The sequence below is a fragment of the Sarcophilus harrisii genome, chromosome 5, assembly GCF_902635505.1.
Source record: "Sarcophilus harrisii chromosome 5, mSarHar1.11, whole genome shotgun sequence".
NCBI classification, from domain to species: Eukaryota; Metazoa; Chordata; class Mammalia; order Dasyuromorphia; family Dasyuridae; genus Sarcophilus; species Sarcophilus harrisii.
Window position 1 is genome coordinate 26,487,821 of NC_045430.1, and position 19,941 is coordinate 26,507,761.

Sequence of the window (19,941 nt, forward strand, 5' to 3'; positions counted from 1 at the left end):
AGCTTAAAAGTGTATCATGATCTAAGACAATTCTAAAAGACTCATGATAGAAAAATGCTAAATATATCTGGAGAAAGAACTATGGAATCTGAATGTAGGTTGACGTATATTTTCACCTTTTTATTGTCATTTTTTTCCTTCTCATGGTTTCCCCTTTTATTCTGACTCTTTCACAACATGATTAATGTGGAATGATGTATATTTTCACCTTTTTATTGTCATTTTTTTCCTTCTCATGGTTTTCCCCTTTTGTTCTGACTCTTTCACAACATGACTAATGTGAAATATGTATATTTTCATGTTTTTATTGTTTTTTCCTTCTCGTGGTTTTCCCCTTTTGTTCTGACTCTTTCACAACATGACTAATGTGGAATGATGTATATTTTCACATTTTTATTGTTGTTTTTTTCCTTCTCATGGTTTTCCCCTTTTGTTCTGACTCTTCTTTCACAACATGACTAATGTATAAATATATTTAATATGACTGTACAAGTACAATCTATATCATATTGATTGCCACCATAGGAAAGGGAAGGAGAGGGAGGGAGAAAAAATGAAAATCAAAATTGTATAAAAGTAAATGTCAAAAACAAATGAAAAAGAAAAAGTATATCATGAGCAAATGGGGAAAACTGGGTATTAAATATTTACTAGCACACAGCTATATTTATACTATTCTCTTGATATTCAGAAAGATCTGAGATATAAGCCCACTGGGGTCTTTGGGAATGCCCAGCATCCCAGCTACAAGGCACCCCCCCCTTCTCCACTATACCACCACTCCTGTTGGATATATACATTTTACAGCTGTCATAACAATTTCTAGAATCTCTTTCAACAAAAAACGATTACATATAGCCACATAAAAGGTTCTAATTTATGCCTCTCTGCAAACCAAAGTAATTATGTTTGTATATGTGAATCCCCAAGAAGAAGGACCTCATGACTCAGTTTTCCAGATCTGGGGGAATCTTACCAAAGGACTCATGTTAAAAAGTGATAATCTGGTACCTATCCTCCCCAATAATTAGAGCGATAAAATCTGTCACATCCTGAAAGTAGACCCTATTTCCCCAAACATAAATTCAAATTAATCTTTAAATCAGGGTTAAAGGATAATTCCCATAAAATGTTGAGCTCAGAACTTTCTCTGGCTTCAATTGCTTTCTCACTCCAATTTAAGCTCAGAAGCATTATGTTGCTGTCACACTTCTTTGTTCTCAGAAAGTAAAAAATGTTCTGTATATAGCTGACAAAAAAATGGGAGGCTGTCTGCCAGGGTGCTCTATATTAATGTCTGACATACTGCAGAGTGTCTGCAGAACACATCGTCTCAGAACCCTCATCAGTCTTTTTCATGGGGTTTGTCATGGAAGCGTGTTGTTGCTTCAGCAAGCTCACATTGACCACTCTACTTGAGCCACTCACACAAATACATACATACATATATGTGTGTGTGTGTGTGTATGCACATATATACATACACACACATACTTTTAAAAACTCAAGTTTTTCAGAGCATCTGCAGAACAAGATAATGACATCCACTTTTGAAGACAAAAGTCTTTTGCCTTCCAAATGGCATTGAATCCAATTCCCAATCATTCAGCATTGTGGAGCAGGAGCAGGAAAGAGTCTAAGAGGTCACCCACAGCATCATAAGGCCATCAATTCTTAACTGAAAAAACACTTTCCAGACCATCTGGGGGTGTAATGCTAAGATGACTCATTTTATAGATTAACACACTGAGACCCGTTGAGATGAAGAGACCTGTCCAAGGTCACGTAGGTAAAAGTGGAAAAATAAGGATTCAGACTCAGGTTATCTGGCTTGGATGACATGAATTCTAAGACCCTTTCCAGCCGTGAGATTAGATTCTGAAGTTTCCCCCTACACTTTGACAGGAACATCCCTGGCAGAGATGTTTGACAGATTTAGTGGGAATGGGGAAGAGGGCAGAGAGAGAGAGAGAGGAAAGAGGAGAGGAGAGGAGAGGAGAGGAGAGGAGAGGAGAGGAGAGGAAAGAAGAAGAAAGGAGAGGAGGAGAAGAGAGGAGAGGAGAGGAGAGGAGAGGAGAGGAGAAGGAGGAGGGAAGGAATGAAAAAGAATGAGAATGAACAGGACAGGACAGAAGAAAGAGTGAAACACATGAATAGAGATATAAACACTCATGGAGAGAGACAGAGAGAAAGAGAGAGGGGGGAGGAATAAACAAGAATGAGAACAGGACAAGAGAAAGAGAAAGACACACGCATAGAGACATAGTCCCACATGAAGAGAGACAGAGAAAGAGAGAGGAGAGGAGAAGAGAGGAGAGAGGGAAAGAGGGAGAGAGAAGGGAACAGGTAGAATTAAAATTGAATTGGAAATCTTCAGATGCATTTCTTTGAAAATGAAATCAGTTTGAGAATTATTAACAACTTTGCTTTAGTGCCATTAACGGCTATAAATTCTCAAGAGGCTATATATACAATATCTCTATTTGCATACTAATTCTTCTCCCCAGAAAGATCTGGTGCTCAAATCAAATGCATTTTCAAATTGCAGCACACATCCTATTGGAACACAAAGGTGTCAATTAAAATGAGCATTAACAGTATTTTCAAATTTTTCATTCTAGATGAGGCCCATTGGCCATGATGGCTACCATCCCACCTCTGTGGCAGAGTGGCTGGACTCCATTGAACTGGGTGACTACACCAAATCTTTCCTCATCAACGGCTACACATCCATGGACCTGTTGAAAAAAATCTGGGAGGTGGAGCTAATTAACGTAAGTCAATCATTGAAAAGCCCCTCCACCATGCAACTCTGATGGATGGAATTAATACTTTAAAATAATGATCTGCATGCTCTTTATGACTCCCATGAACATCTGAACGTGGACATCCCCTTTCTCTTTGTATGGACGTCAACCTTTCTTTCTTTTATATCCCATATTTTCTTATCATTTCATAACCCCTGCAGCAAGTTTTGACATAAACTAAAATCTTCAAATTAGAGAAAGAAGGGAATGCTTGGGAGATAGGAAGAAATTCTTAAAGGATACTTGTACTATGTAAAGAAACTCTCTTAACATCCCATGTAAAGAAATTATTTTGATCTATCCAGTGGTCATTTAGAGAGTCATTCTGACAAGTATAATGTTATCATCATTATTAAATTCAGGCTTGCATTTTGATTCTTAGTTGTCTTAACTTCCTAAGATAAAAGCTACCATTCAAGAGATTAGCATGGTTTTTATGATTCAATTAGTCATGTATCTAAACTGACACATTTGGGGAAAGGGATGGAGCTTGCTGTTCTTTAAGAAGATGCTACATGGGATGCTGTTTCTGGGAAATGGTGCCTTGTTTTATCTCTATTTTTTTCCTTTGATGAATAGACTTTAGTCCATCCATTCTGGAAAGCTGGTTAATATCCTCTAGCATGCATTCAAGCCAAAATCAACCAAATTTTAGTAAATTTTCAAAATTACATAGAAAAGAAATAGTAGCAATTTTGGGTTTGTGTGTGTGTGTGTGTGTATGTGTATGTATGTATTTATATCTCAAGTACTCTGTTTCTGGGGACATAAAAACATATGGAAAGGTAGGATATAGGCTGCAATTTCATTGGGTGACTCCCAATAAGGAAAATTCTTCTATCTATGTAGATTGGCATTTATTACCCAGTTTATAGTCATAAAACCACCAAGATTTATATAGAGTCATCCAACCATTATGTCAAGAGGCAAGACTTCAAATCTCTAGCTCTCAATTCAGTCACGATGCTCCCCAGAAAATAAGGACATCAAAACAAACTTAAGATTTTAGATTTAGCATTATGACAATTATTTTTAAATAATTTATTTTTAAAGTTAAATTGCACAAAGTTTTCTCTCAGGATCTGTCAGAGGAACAGGGGGTGTTTAGCAAGGATAACAGAAGACTCAAGGAAGAATGGACAGAAGAGGACATGTTCACTAGTTTCCAAGATTCAGAAAGTTGGCTATGAAAGATCAAGAGATGGTGTGAATGGAGTAAAGGGAGAGGCAACCTCTACATCAGGAGGTCCTGGCTCTGACAAACAGTAATTAGATGATTTTGGGCAAGTCACTTGATCTCTGAGGGACCCAAGGAACTCCCATAGCCTTCAGGTTGCAAAGGATTTTGGTAGGAAGTTCTTCATTTGTGACCTCTCCACATTGATGAAACCCTATGTAAAGTTCCAGCCACCTATGGAAGAGAAATTAGACCTAATCTGCTTGGCCCTGTAAGACTGTTTCAAAGAACCAGGATTCTGTCCAAAATTCTGAGGATTTTCTTAACAATGTTATCTCCCGAATGCACAGAACCTCCTTAAAAGGTAGTGAGCTCTTTATCTCTAGGGTTCTTCAGAGACTAGATAAACACTATACAGAGATTGTAAAATGGTTTCATGGCTTTAAAATAGGGTTTGGACTAAATGACCTCAAAGGTTGCTTTGATCTTAAAGATTTTATGATCCTACAGGGAAAAGGAAGTCAGCAAGCATTAACTTTTAGAGAATAACTTGGCCAATTTGGATGCTTCTGTACTGATGAATGAAAAGAGGCCTTCATCAACTTTAAAAGAAAGATGATAATTTTCCCAAATTGGCCACAAGTGGTCTGTGCTACCATTAAAGTCAATTTCTTCTCATAAAGCCACAGCGCCCCTTTCAGATGTCATTAGCTTTCCCAAATGTCAAATATGAAAATATTGTTGAATAATACATATTATTACTGGCTAATTTTTTTTTCTAAGGCTGAAAATGTCTAGTCTAGGAGTAATGTCTGTCCTGGAAAATCTGATTAAAATTACCCTTTTATGGAGAGCCACTTAAACACAAATCTTGCTGTTTTATCTCATTTGCTGCTATGATGTCGGGAACTATTACTCGCATTCAGTTTCCTTCTCTTCCCATAAAAGCTGTGAGTTCCTAGGAACCTCATGCTCTGCCTGAAGGTCATTTAGCTATCTTCTGGAGAGGATGGAGTGGCAATAGGAGAAAACAAAACCTGCTTTTCAGCCAGACTGTATTTAAATTTTTTATTTTATTTTACATTATTTGGCTTGCTCCTGGCAGGAATCCTAGTTCTCCACTGGGAACTTGGAGCTGGTCTCCCTGTTATATTCACAACCATCTGTTATAGGGGAATCTTACATGATACATGCAAATAGGCTCTAAGGCTTAGCTCCCCTTCAGTCAGTGGTGTAAATAGGCCGTGGGTCTCATCTCTCCATGCAGCAGCTTCTCAAGAACAGGGCTCCCCACTGAAGGACAGACATGTTCAGAGTCGCTCATGCTTTGCAAAGTTGGGCTGTGATCCCTGATATTCTGGAATGAAACAGAGTAAAACCCACCATCATGCTGTAGCCTGTTACCACAGAGTGGATATAATACAGATACTCCAGATGTCTCCATGGGTGATTTGTGAGATCTGCATGGCAAATTCTGCACAGTTGGGTGGCTCATTGGTAGAGAGCACCAGGCCCAGAGTCTGGAAGATTCATCTTTCTGAGATCTGACCTCAGACATTTACTAGTTAGTTATGTGACTCTGGGCAAGTCACTTAATTTTATTTGTCTCAGTTTCCCTGACTAGTCAATGAGCTGGAGAAAGAAATGGCAAATGATTCTGCCAAGGAAACAAAGACATAAATGAAACAACTGGACAATCACACAACAACAGGGGGCAGGTCTTAGCAGTCTTTGAATCCTTAGGTATTACTCCAGAGTGGCTCCCCTAAAAGCTTGAGAATGGCTGCCCTGAATAGTGATAACAATGGGACTGTTGCTAAGGCATCACTGTGTTAGAGAAAAAAAAAACAAGAGATTTTAGTATTCTTTAGGATTTCCCTTTTTATCTTCACCTTACCTATTCCTACCTAGGTGAGAATGGGATGAGGGAGGGGAAGAATAGCACTGGATAGCATGATTCAAACAATAATGCCCCATGGACCAAGAACTTGGGATTTATTTCCCACAATACTACAGCAGACTTTTCTACCAGCCAATAACATCTCTGTATATTGGGTATATATATGCAGTTGGTGTGTATGCATGTGTATGGGGAAACCATATCCCAAATAAGATCCAAATTAGAGATCTTTCTGTAAAGAACAATTTTAGAGAGTTAACTGGAGGCACAAAGGAGTACCAGGGACAACTAGTACAAAACTCAGGGCAAGTGGAATAAAAAATACCCTTAAAGGCTGCTAAGGAGAATGAAGGGAAAAGAGAAGACTGGCCAGCTAGAAAGGAGCTTACCTGGGGCGCAGCCATCAGCACACCATCTAGTGAGATGATTGTGAGCTCTTTAAGGGTAGGGACTATGATTTACCTCTTTTTATATTACCAGTGCTTATTCTGGGATCTGGAACTTATTAGGCGCTTAATAAATGTTTACTGAATTGATTTGAATAGCAAATTCCTGTTCTAATTAATTGTTCTTGATAACTAAGTGCTGAGTTCAGTTGTTTCTGCAATGCTAAGAAACATCAAGTGATGTTGGTGTCCTCCAAATTTCAGCACTTTGGTGGGTCACCTACTTAAACTCTAATAAGCCCATTTTACAGATGAGTCCAGAGAGGTTTTGATTCACCCAAGTGGCTTGTCCATGAGTAGAAAGAAAGTCTTAGAGCCATTCCTCATAGACTCCCAATTTTTGAGAATGAAAAGGGAATTTATATCTCAAGAGGTCAGAATATCATGGATTTTAGTGCTAGAATGACTCATGGATATTGTATAGTCCAAGTCCCTCCTATTATAAATGGGAAAGTTGAGGCACAGAGAGGGTAACTTACTTATTCAAGGTCATGCATTGAAGGAAGCAGCAGAGGTAGCCTCTGAGTTCATGTCTTTTTTTAATTTTATGCTTAGGACTTATTTCACTCCAGCATGGTAGCTTCTCACCATATGGAAGGCAAAGAGTGAAATACAGCACTGACCCTGGAGTCAGGAGGACCTGAGTTTAAATTCAACCTCAGATACTTGGCACTTACTAGCTATGGGACCCCTGGGAAAGTCATTAACTTTGGAGGAAGGGGAGGAGGAAGAGAGAGAAGAAAGGAGAGAGAGGGAAAGAGAAAAGAAGAGAGAAGGAAGAAGAGAAGGAGAGAGAGGGAGGAAGGGAAGGAGAGAGAGGAAAAGAAGGAGCAGGCAAGGAAGGAAGAGAAGGGAAGAGAGAAGCATCTATCTTTCCCTCTATCTACCTAGAATATGTTTGTTGGGAGTTAGAACATTGGACTGGGAAACAGCCTCATGTTATGAGAGAAGAAATCTAATTCCATTGTATTTAGGGGCATAATGATATCTGAGGAGGAAATGCAGGTGGGAAATCCTGAGTTCAAATCCCGCTCTGCCCCTGTGATGTGATCTTATCCTTAGGAATGTTTTCAGAATTTAAAGTCAAAGGACCTGAGCGATGAGGAGGTGTGGGGAGAGGAAGGCTGGAGGGTCTTTGAGGCTTTCAGCTCTGAAACTACGACCTCATGCTCACATTCTCAGAGGTTCTGCAGTTCTGGTCTGTCCTTCCATAAATTGTGGGCCTTTTTGAGCCTTTTTCTATTTTCTGCTTCTCTACACTCCAGGGGTAATGAGCTCCATATGTTCCTTACAGCTGTGTCAAGTAGTGTTCAGTTTTGTTTCTATTAAAAGTGGCTTCCTTTAAGCTCCCAGGGTAATGAAACCAGTGAATTGTCGGCCCTTTCTTCTGGTGTGTTATAGGAGCCTTGGGGTTGGTGAAAAATCTCTTCTGGCACTGTTTGTGGCAAAGCAGAAGCCTTTCCTTAACAAAAACTGCTAAGTAGAAGTTAATTAAGTAAACAAATATTGTATGTAGATGAAGTAGGCTCCTAGCTGGAGAGAAAGAGGGAGGGAGGAGGGAAATTGGAGGAGAAAGAGACAGCCGCAGCCAGAGAGGGAGGATGAGAAGGAAGAGGAATATGGGGAGAGGGAAGAGGAGGGGAAGGGAGAGGAGGAAAGAAAGGGAGACAGAGACAAAAGTGGATAAAGAAGAAGAAGATGGAAAATTGAGAGAAGGAGGAGAGGGAGAGGAGGAGAAAGGAGAGCAGGAAAAAAAGGGAGACAGAGACAAAGGTGGATAAAGAAGAAGAAGATGGAAGATTGTGAGAGGGAGAAGCAGGAAGGAGGGAAGGAGAGCTAGAGGAGAAGAAAGGAGAGCAGGAAAGGAAGAGAGACAGAGACAAAGGTGGATAGGGAAGAAGAAGATGGAAGATTACGAGAGGGAGGGACAGGAAGGAGAGAGGAGAGGGAGAGGAGGAAAGGAAGAGATAGAAACAAAGGTGGATAAAGAAGAAGATGGAAGGTTAAGAGAGGGAGGGACAGGAAGGAGAGAGAAGAGGTAGAGGAGAAGAAAGGAGAGCAGAAAAGGGAGAGAGACAGAGACAAAGGTGGATAGGGAAGAGGAAGATGGAAGATTTAGAGAGGGAAGGACAAAAAGGAGGGAAGAGAGGCAGAGGAAGAGAAGAGAGAAGAAAGGAGAGGGAAGAGAATTGTAAATTATTCTGATTGGTGAGTTTCATCTGGAAATTCTCTATCCCAAAAGACAGAAATATTTCTTTATCACAAAATTGGACCCAAAGAGAAGAATATCCAATATTAAAAGCTGAAAAGGATCACAGACTTCATCTACTCCAACCACATCTTTGTAAAATTGAGGAAAATGAGGCTAGAATTGAATTGGGAGATTGTGGTAGTAGTGGATAAAGTGCAGGTCTTGGAGATGGGAAGACCTGGTATCCCTCAGCTGAGGTAGAACAAGTCACTTGACTCTCAGTCCTCCTGACAGAGGGCTAATATTCTGATATCACTTGTTGGCAGAACTTTCCTCACCTGGAAGTTCCCTGGACCAATGAAATCACAAGATCTAGAAAGTGCAGGGTTGGGATTTGACCCTTTATCCTAGTCTCTGAATCAAGCTGCAACTTCTATTTCAATAATATTAAGAATACCAATCACATTTTAAGGTTGACAAAGCTTTTTTTATCCTCATAATAACCCTGGGAGGTAGGTGCTGTTATTATTATTACTTTACATTTTGAGGAAACTGAAACAGAAATTAAGTAATAATAGCATTTACATAATGCCTCTTCTGTTCTAAGCACTGCACTAAGTACTTTATTAATGTTATTAATTAGATCCTCACAACAACCTTAAGAAGTAAGTGCTATTATGATCCCAACTTTACAGTTGGGGAAATTGAGGCAGAAAATATATAACCTTGTTATCCCTCGATAGTTTTATTCATGTCTAACTCTTGGTGATTCCATTGGAGTTTTCTAGGCAAAGACACTGAAGTAGTTTGCTATTTCCTTCTCTAGTTCCATTTTTTTCAGACTAGGAAAACTGGGTGAAATGACTTGCCCAGTGTCAAACAGTTAATAAGTGTCTGAAGCCAAATTTGGACTCAGATTTGCTTGACTCGAGGCCCAGGTATTCTAAGCACTGACACCTACCTAGCCCTTCCTTTATAAATCTTTACTATTATTATTATCATTATTATTTCAGCCCAAAGAAGAACTTGAAAAGCATCTTAATCCCATCCCTTTGATTAGCTTAGAAAAGGTAGTTCAGGACCCTGGCAGAAAAGGAACAATTACAAGTTTGGAGTCTAAAGCCAAGACTGAAACTTAAATTTCAGGAAAGAGATTGGCTGCTGAGCTGAAACAGGAGTTATCAAGATGCTCCATCTAAGCAGGGTCTGTCCATGGGATCCCAGGTAGGATCAGTGTTATCAGAATGGGTCAGAAATAGCAAAGGTAAAACCCCTACAGGGATAAACGGGCAACTCCTAGGAGCCCCTCTCCAAAGATGTCTATTTTATAATTTAGGTTTTCTTTGAAATATTGCTTTACCAGAGTGTTTGCTTTCCTGTTTGTTTAAAATGAGTTTCTGTTCTCTTTTGCTTGTTTAAAAATGAAGATCTGTTCAACAAAGAGAGGCTGGTACTTAGCCTCAATCTTTATAAATATTTCCTGGTTGATTAATTAAGTTCTAATTAATATCTAGTAAAAAGTGATTATAATTAGAATCAAGGGAGAGTGAAGTCTAGAATTCTGAGAAATCCTTTCTTATGGTTGATTCCTTGTCTCTCTAAGGCTGGGGGATGGAGATCTGGAGACATGGGACTTTGGGGTTAAGAGCTGGAAAGGTCTACATTGAACTTCAAGAAGTCATACTTCTTAGTCTGTTTTCTCATCTGGAACACAAGGTTCAATGATAGAAAGATCTAGAATTGAATTTTGACTCAGATACTTACTACTTCCATGACCCTGAGCAAAATATTCATTTATTTGGATCTTGATATCCTCATTTGTAAAAATGAAGGAAGTGGACCCCATAATCACTAATGTCCCTTATGATCCCAGAACCTTGATTTTGGAAACCTGTGACCCTGCTGATCTCATAAAATAAGGAGAAAAGAGAAAAGGAGCGGAGAGCAGAGGAGGACTTCTGGAGACAAATATAACATTTTCATCATCAATATTTAAATAGTCATCATGTCTGCCTACAAGAGGGGAGGAATAACCACTTTATCCTTGGCAGCTGGCAAAGTCACAACTAAGGTGGGTGTTCCTCAGCATGAGGAATTGCCCATGGGCTCTGACAGATGTCTCCCCTTCCAATCCATTATTTTCACAAAAGCCTGAGAGCCCCTGCAGGTTTACAAAATAAATTTTTCATCGTAGCTGTTGTTGCTGAGTCATATCTGACTCTTTGTGATCCCATTTGGGGTTTTCTTGACAAAGCTACTGGAGTGGTTGATCATTTGCTTCTCCAGAACATTTTAAAGATAAGGAAACTGAGTCAAACAGGGTTAAATGATTTGCCCAGAGTTGCATAACTAGCATCTTGGGCCAAATTTGAACTCAAGAAGATGAGCCTTCCTGATTCCCAACCTGGTACGCTGCCCACTACACCACCTAGCTGCCCACAAGATGAATTTAAGGCCCTCAACTACTCTGCCCACTACAGTGGGTTGGTTATTGACACTTGCCTTTCAAGTTATGAAATTAAGGACATGGGTCCTTGGTAGAATCAAATTTACAATAATTGGCCCAAACCAAGGTAAACCTTTCTCAACATTATGGTATTTTCTAAAATTTCCAAAATCTAATAACTGATGTTGACCAATTTTTATGTGCTAAAGCATGGTTTCTTAACCTGGAGTCCATGAATACATCTTTCTTTAACATTTTGATAACTTTTTCAATACAATTTCCTTTGTAATCTGATGTATTTTCTTATGCTTTGTTCTGAGAAGGGGCCCAAAGACTCTACCAAACTTCTGAAGGGATCCAACACATAAAAAAGGTTAAGAACTCTGACTCTTAGATCATCAAAATATATTTTCAGTTCAATATGTGCTTCAGTGTGTACAGATCTGGAAACAAAATGGCAGCTCAAGTTTCCAAATACATCCATCTCTCTCAAAACCTTAACCTTTAATAAGTATTAGGGCAGTGGTTATAATTCTACATAATGATGCTGAAAAAGATTATAGTTCCCAGAAGCATTAGTCATTTAAGGAGAAAATAATTGCTTTACATAGCTTTCAGGAATTGGCATTTACCTTTGGATAAGAAAAGCCTTCCAGGTCTTTTCTTTTCTTTTTTTTCCCCATAGATAACAAAGGTTGTGCTTTCTGTCAGTATACATCAGTGTTGGTATCAGTATCTCCATTGAGACAGATGGCAGAGCCTGTATAACTTCACGAACTGTCATGGCAGAAACATTCATCATCATATTACCAATAGCCAGTCCTTAGTAAAATGTACAGCATATAGTAAACAACTAATAAATGCTTTTGACTGACTAACTAATTACAAGGTGATCGAGCTCTCCAAACTTAATAGGTAGGGTTCAAACCCAGGTCTTTATTTTTAAATCTAGTGCTGATTGCCACGATACTATACTCATTAAGAATAAAGCCACTGACTGTAATAAATATATTCAATACAAATATATAAAATTCCATAAATAAATATGATTAGATAAATATAAATAAATATGTAATAACAGAATAAAAATAAAATTTTACCCTATAATTGAATAGATTTGTTCCAAGTAATGAAAACTACACAAAGGAATGAATCTGGTGCAAGGGTTGTAGAAATGCTCAAATTATATAAAATAGAGGGGTCAAACATGGGCTACAACACTCTTGAATACAGCCCAAACCAATTAAAATATAATTGGTAATATTTAACAAAATAGGTAAAAAATATATATATATACAACAAAATAAAAATATTATTACATTTTAAAACTAAGTCAAAGATATATGGTTTAGTGACCCCCATTTCTCTTTGAGTTGATAACACTGATCTAGATTATGAGAATATAGTACTTGAATCCAGCAGAATCTTGAAGATTTACTCTGCCTCTTTTTTACATAGTAGGAAACTGAGGCCCAGAAAGACAAAATGATTTGTTGATTTTAGGGTTTCCTCACTAAGAAAGAAAACCCAATGATAATAGAGTAATGGGAGCCAACAGATTGCTAAAATGCCTTAAATGAATTTATCTGGGTAATAATATAGTGATTCACCCACAAACTTGTTGTCATTTCATTTCTTAGAATAGTGAAAGTCTATGATTTTATTAAAAAGAATAATTAAAGTGCTTTATGGTCTGTGAAGGGAGTGGATTGGTAAGATACCCTTGACAACATGTATTTAAGTCTCATTTCTTTTTTTCTAGCACAGTAATATTTATTTAAAATTTTATTTATCTGATTTTTTTTGGCTAAGGCATTTGGGGTTAAGTAACTTGCTCAGAGTCAAACAGCTAGGAAGTGTCTGAGACCAGATTTGAACTCAGATCTTCCTCATTTCAGAGCTGGTGCTCTATTTATTGAGCCACCTAGCTGCCCCTGATATTTCTTTAAAGACCAAAATTTGAAAATTCTTCTCATTTGGCCCTCACAATTATTCTGTGAGGTAGGTACTATTATTATGCCTATTTTACAGGCAAGGAAACTGGAACTTACCTGTAAAATGGGCAGAATAGTACTTATCTCACAGAATAATTGTAAAGTGACTTATCCAGGATCACATAACAGCAGAATTCAAAACCATATCTTCCTAATTCTAGTGCTCTCTCATCTTTCTTCTTTCCCATGTTACTTTCATTTTCTATAGCACTGTCTCCCATAACCCATAACTTATATACCTAGAAAAAACACCATCGCATAGTATTCACTAAATAAAGGCTTTTTCTGTCTATTTGTCCATATAAATCTAAATTCTCTACCAAAGTCGCTGTTGAGGGAAGTTAATAGTTGAAACTGACAAAGCACTTTTAATTTATTTTTTTTAGATGTTAAATATATTAAAATATAACTTAGATACACAATAAGTATACATGACCAAAACATTATTTTGCTGTACAAAAAGAATCAGACTCTGAATTATTGTACAATTAGCTTGTGAAGGAAATCAAAAATGCAGGTGTGCATAAATATAGGGATTGGGAATTCAATGTAATGGTTTTTAGTCATCTCCCAGAGTTCTTTTTCTGGGTATAGCTAAGCACTTTTAATTTAACAAAGCACTTTCTACAATGCTATTACTATCCCCTTTTAAAGATGAGAAAACTGAGGTTCCAGAAGAAAAAGTCAGAAACTGAATTTGAACCCTTGATTTTTCCCATAGCCAATTCTAACAATCCATCCATAATGCTACTGGAGCTAGAGGAGACAGCAGAGGCAAACTAATCCAACCTTCTCCTTTTACAGATAGATAATCTGAATTTCAAGTGTCCCATTTAAGGTCACAGGAATAATATTAAGTAATAAGTGTCAGTATTTCAATGTAGGTCCTTTTGATCCCAGAGTCACCAAAGCAAGGGACTGGTATCTTTTCCCAGGTTAGGGACTTAGAAGGCATTAACCAGACTTGAAACTATTAATCAAAGAAGCAGTAGCACTTACCAGACAGCAGGCTTGGAATCAGGGGATTTCTATCCCCCAAATAGATATCAATTTACCCCTTTTCCCTCCCTCATAGGATCTATTCTTGTCACTTGTTTTGAGCACGATTTTTTTTTACTTGGCCCAAGAATACAAATTCCTAGTTATGGCTCTGCCCCATCCTCTGAAAGCATTTGCTCCACTCACCCCAGAAATCCCCTATCTTCACTGATTCTAGGACTCTGATTTCTTTACTGCTTAAAATCTTCCTCTCAGACAGGGGTATTATTATGACATGATTGTGAACTGGAAAGTCAGACAAAACCACCAGTTAGAGACCTATCTTTCTTGACTAGATCTGATATTAAATTCAATGCTTGTCTTTCAAGGAAATCAAGTGCGGTCTTTCCATAGTTTCTAATTATGACAGCCATAGTCTGCTCCCTTTCCAATAGATGCTCTTTATAGCTGCCAAAATATTTTTTTTAATTTTCTAAAAATTTCTAGTTTTTCTAAAACCTAGCTCAATTAATACCATTCCAATGTGCTAAATACCCTCAGTAATATAGAATATGGACTACTCAACTGAGTAATGGCTCCTGCTAACTTTTCAAGGCTTTTTCTCCCTCTTTAATCATTCGCCACATATTCCAGCCAAACTGTTATACTGGCTATTCTAAAAATTCCATTTCCAATCTCTGGACCTTTTTAAAGATTGTCATAAATTTGAGAAATATATTCCTCCTTCTCCTATTTCCTTCTAAGTCTTAAACTTAAAAATTCAACCCAGATGAAAACTTCTACCATAATGTCTCCTCTTCCTCACCATATACTATCCTCCATCACCATATACTCTCCTCTCCTTACTGAAATTACTGTACGTTTACTTATCTATATGTGTTCTGCACAGTCATTCCCCACTCTCCACATAGACTATATATTCCTTGAGGACAGGGGGATTTTGTTTTTGTTTTTGTATTCCCAGCTTTTGGCACTTAGTAGAAGCTTACAAAATGTGAGTCGAATTGAGTTTATAAGAAACATTTTAAAGTAACTCCCAATCATTTTGAATCCTACAATTTATATTTCACAGGAAATTTTTCCGCCTGAGCTATCACCTTAAATAAACCCAATGCTAGGGTACTTTTTTTCTCATTGTATTTTTTTTCAATTTAATGTGAAAAATGAGGACTTTGTTTTAAATAATAATATGAAAAAAGCCAAAGGCTCCATTTTTCTTCATTTCTAATATCAAGATGTCACAATGAACAGAGCTTTAAGTCAGCTTCTTTGCTTAAAGGTTGATTTCATGCTAAATTGAAGGGGCCACATAAATAGCTTCACTGTGGTAGGAAAGCTGAAGAGACAGAAGAAGCAAAATCAGTGCAGAATCCAGGAGAGGTTATCCTAGGCAGGGATTCTCAACTTTTTTTGAGGGATAGACCCTTTGGTAATATAGATGGAGCCTGTTTCTGCTTCCTGGTATCATGCCTTTAAATACATAGGATTGCAAAGGAAACAACTTTTATTGAAATACTTATCAAAAATTGTTTTTTTAAAACAAGTTCACAGACCAAGACTAAGAACCTTGTTCAAGGAAAGTATTAAGATTAACCTTCCAGAAATAGACAACTGTTTTAAATCTCTTCTCCTTCAATTTTTTTTGCCATCACTGAAGAAGGAAATTAAAGGTAAGGTAATAATAATGATTGGAAAACATGGTATAATAGTAAAAAAAAAAAAAGTCAGAACAAGGGATATGGATTCAGATACTTATACTTAATCCTTAACCAGCTTTCTGATCATGGATAAGTCTGCCTGAGATTACTTTTCCTTACATATAAAAAAAGGAAATGCCAGGTTTGAAATCAGAAAGACTCCTTTTCATATATTCAAATCTGGCTATATATATATATATATATATATATATATATATATGAGAGAGAGAGAGAGAGAGAGAGAGAGAGAGAGAGAGAGAGAAGAGAGGGGGGAGAGAGAGATAAAGATAATTTCTATCCATGCTGGTAGATTCTTTCTTTACAACTTATCATCTTGAAGAGTTGCCTAATGGACTGAGGGCTTGGGATTTGTCTAGTGTTAAAGGAAGGAATTGAACTTGGATCTTCTTGGTCCAATGTGTAGCTCTTCATTCACTATATCACATTGCCTTTTCTCTAAAAATATTATCATTTGTATTTTGTCAGTGAGGAAACTGAGGCTAGAGAAATTAAGTGAGTTGGAAGTGATCACACAGCTAAGGAAGGTCAGAGACAGAGATAAACCTAGGTTTTCCTGACTCTAAAGTTATAACTGTGTGTGTGTGTGTGTGTGTGTGTGTGTGTGTATGAATAACTGTTATAAAACTATAAGCCGCCATATTGAATATGACTCAAAAGGTCAAATTCCAATACCTGCAAGTAGATTATATGCCTGATAAATTCTTTACAAGGCATGTAATATAGTGAAAAGAACAATGACTTTGCAGTCAAAGAACCTTAATTCAATTCAAATTCTGATACTTGCTACTGGTATGACTTTGAGTAAATAACTTAGCCTCCTTGGACCTCAGTTTCTTCATAGGTGAAATTTGGATATTGAACTAGATTCAATAGCCTTGGAAATATCTCCCAGCTCTAAATAAAAGGTTTGTTTGTTTGTTTGTTTGTTTTAACATTTTTTGAACCCTGGACCCCTTTGGTAATCTGGACCCTTTTTTTCCATTCAAATTTTCAGATCTCCTAAAATCTCTACCGATTCTAGAGTGTATGTGGACTCCAGGTTAAAAATTCTGGGCCTATATTTCTTATGACAGCCTGAAAAGGAAGAGGGAGAAGGAGGGGATTATCCTTTTAGTGGTATATGTATCTAAAGCTATATTCAAACTCAGATATTCCTGAAAGGGCTAGATTTGGAGTTGAGATTCAGATCCCAGCTGTGCTACTTATTACCTGGGTAATCTTGAGTAAGTCACAAATTCTTTAAGCCTCATTTTTCTCATCTATAAAATGAGAAAATCATAGCAGTTGACCTTGAAAGTCCCTTCCAGTTTTAAATCTGTGACCCTATGATCTCTAGGGATCAGTTTCTTCATCTTTAAAATATGGATATTAGACTGGATGGCTTCAAAGTTCCCTTCCATTCCTACCTAGAACTATGATTCTATAATACATAATTTCTCATGTGTAAAATGAAATACAGGGAAGAAAATGAATAATCATTTCTTTTTCCTTCCATCTTGCCTAAGGACAAGGTAGCAAGTTGTTAGTCATTTTTTTTTCTTTAAAAATTTCATTCATGACCAGCTCTTTATAACTCCATTTGAGGTTTTCTTGGCAGAGATACTGAAGTGGTTTGGCATTTCCTTCTCCAGCTCATTTTAAAGATGAGGAAGCTGAGGCAAACAGGGTGAATAAAGTGACTAGTCACATCTGAAGTAGTGAGCATCTGAAGCCAGATTTGAACTCAGGACTTCTTGACTCCAGACTCAGCACTCTATCAACTGAGTCAACTAGCTGCTCCAAGTGAATAACAGAGCTAACATTCAAATTCAGGTGCTCTGAGAGGACATTTCACATGTTTTCTCAATATATGGCAATGCTAAAAAGGCCAATATCTCCAAAATTAGGAGATATTATATGAGGGCAACAGAGAGTTACAAAGCTCATAGGATCATAGATTTGGAACTCAAAGAGACCTTAGTGGTTAAGTCCAATCCTCGTTTTCACAGTGAGACACAGAAACTAAGTGCTTAACACAGTACCTGACATATAGAAGGTACTTAATAAATAAACTTTATTTATTGACTAAATGCTTTTTCTCACAAAACTAATATGTCCAAGGGCAGGATTTGAAGCCAAGTTTTCCTGACTCTAGCCCTTGCCACTTATACCATGCCATTGCCCCTCTTGGATGAATAAGATGAAATTCTTTTTCCTAAAGGATTTTTTAGGTCCTAGAAGAAATGAAAAAATAAGGCCTGTAATCCAAATAACCTAAATACAGCAGCAGAAGAAGTAAGGTAGAGTGAGAATTCCAAGGAGTCTTTGAACATTTAATGCTGATGGATTTTGAGGAAGTAGATTCTTGCCCATTGGCTCTGGTTCTGTTAAAAGTTTACTTCTTATGTAGTAAAGGGTGCAACCTTTAGGAGAAATCCCTTCTCAAGGAGGTTAGTCTTTTTCCCATAGTTCTAAACCCTTAAGATTTTACCTTCTTCATATTAATTCACTAACTGTGGAGGATGATTGTTTTTCCCCACAGTTTAGCCTGGTATATAACTTTGTGATTGATCACGTCATTGTGGTAAAAACTCTGTGTGATGGGGTTTGGAGAGGGAAGATAATGGAATGGCAGCCTACACTCTGAACCTTGTGATGTTGTCTTCCCCCACAAGACATAGCAACTCTGACTGTTCTTATTCTACATCATCCCTTCTCCCTCTACTCTTTGGGGATGGTGTAGGTGGGGATACTGATCCATGAGTGAAAATGAAGGGGAGTACATTATTGAGTAGACAACTTGCCAACCAGCAAAGGAGGAATGGAAAGGAACTTCTTTGTGAGTTGTTTCCATAATAGCTGTGGAATAAGAAGAAAAATATGTAAAATTTGTGTAGCACATTAAGTAATACAAAATCTTTTAGGTGATCTCATTTAGAAATTTTAACACAATCTTATGAAGTAGATGGTTTCTATTCTTATCCCACTTTACAGATAAAGAAACTGAGGATGGAGAAAAGGAAGTGAATTTCCCAGAGTCATATAGTTAGCAAGTATATGATACTATACTTTAAATCAGATCTTCCACCTTCAAGAGTAACACTATCCACTGAGCCACCTAAATTGTCTTAGATAATGAGCACCTTGTTCCTAAAATAGAGATTTTTTTTTCTTTTCTAACTTGAATATCCAATTTAGGTAATCCCACATGAAGGAGAAACCTAACATTATAAACCTGAACAGAGATGTCATTCTTACTGTCATTTTCTGCCCTTAGTTAAACCCAGAAAAAATGGTTTGAATTTTAGTAGTAGCTATAATAGTAATATTATTTAAATTATTGTACACATTTGTGACAAATGAAATGTGCAATTACACGTGTGTGTAATGACTTAAAATTCAAGATTTGTATGAATAATCACTCTGGTTTTTAGACTTGATTTTTTTCTATTTTCTTTAAAATGGTTTAATATCAGCTGAGTGAAACTGATACTTTGAAGAGCTTGCCAGAGATGCTCATGGAACCTTTTGTAATTCCATTCTGTAGGATGAGGCTCAAAACTTAGAAAACTTTAAGGCTGTGCACATGTGTGATAAAGACAATAATTTGAAACAAAGGTGTTTAAGAAAGAGGGCAATTTTTTCTTTCTCCATTTTATTACATATATCCAATATACATATTATTATTTGTGTGGGACAGCAAAAGAATTTTTAGGGGGTATGAGAATGAGGAAGTCAGACTCAGACTGATCCTGGTAGCTTGCTAAGATAATTTCTAAAATAATGCAGACTAAATGCAGGTTAGGAATGAGATATTAAACAGATCCAACAGGAATTTCTAACTCTTAAGTCGCATAGTCCCTAGAGACAGAGACATAGTCCTTGATAAGCAGTAAAGTGAGATTAAGAAAAATGCCTTTAAGGATCTAAGGTTGTCTTCTTTTGAATCTATGGATCTTTCGAAGGAACCTTAGAGGTCATCAAATCCAATCCTCTCATTTTCACAATGAGACACAGAAACTAAGTGCTTAACACAGTACCTGATATACAGAAGGTACTTAATAAATGTTTATTTATTGACTAAATGCACTTTCTCACAAAACTAGTGAGTGTCCAAGGGTGGGATTTGAAACCAAGTTTTCCTGACTCTAGTCAAGTTCAATGCCCTTTTATAACTATTTATTTATATGTTGCCTCTTCTTACCTACAAGTCAAACAACTCCTTGAGACAAGGACTGTTTTTAATCTTTTTTGTATACCTAGTCCTCAGTAGATTGCCTGTCA

The 19,941-nt window shown here is 37.2% G+C and overlaps 1 protein-coding gene across 13 annotated transcripts in view; it reads left to right on the top strand.

The window, feature by feature from the left end:
• Positions 1–19,941, top strand: part of ANKS1B (ankyrin repeat and sterile alpha motif domain containing 1B) — a 1,348,113-nt gene that overhangs the window by 991,642 nt on the left and 336,530 nt on the right. For all 13 annotated transcript variants that reach the window (XM_031941007.1, XM_031941002.1, XM_031941004.1 and 10 more), the window contains one exon: positions 2,622–2,774. In XM_031941007.1, coding sequence (XP_031796867.1) covers positions 2,622–2,774 — 153 coding nt within the window. The remainder of the gene's footprint in view (positions 1–2,621; positions 2,775–19,941) is intronic.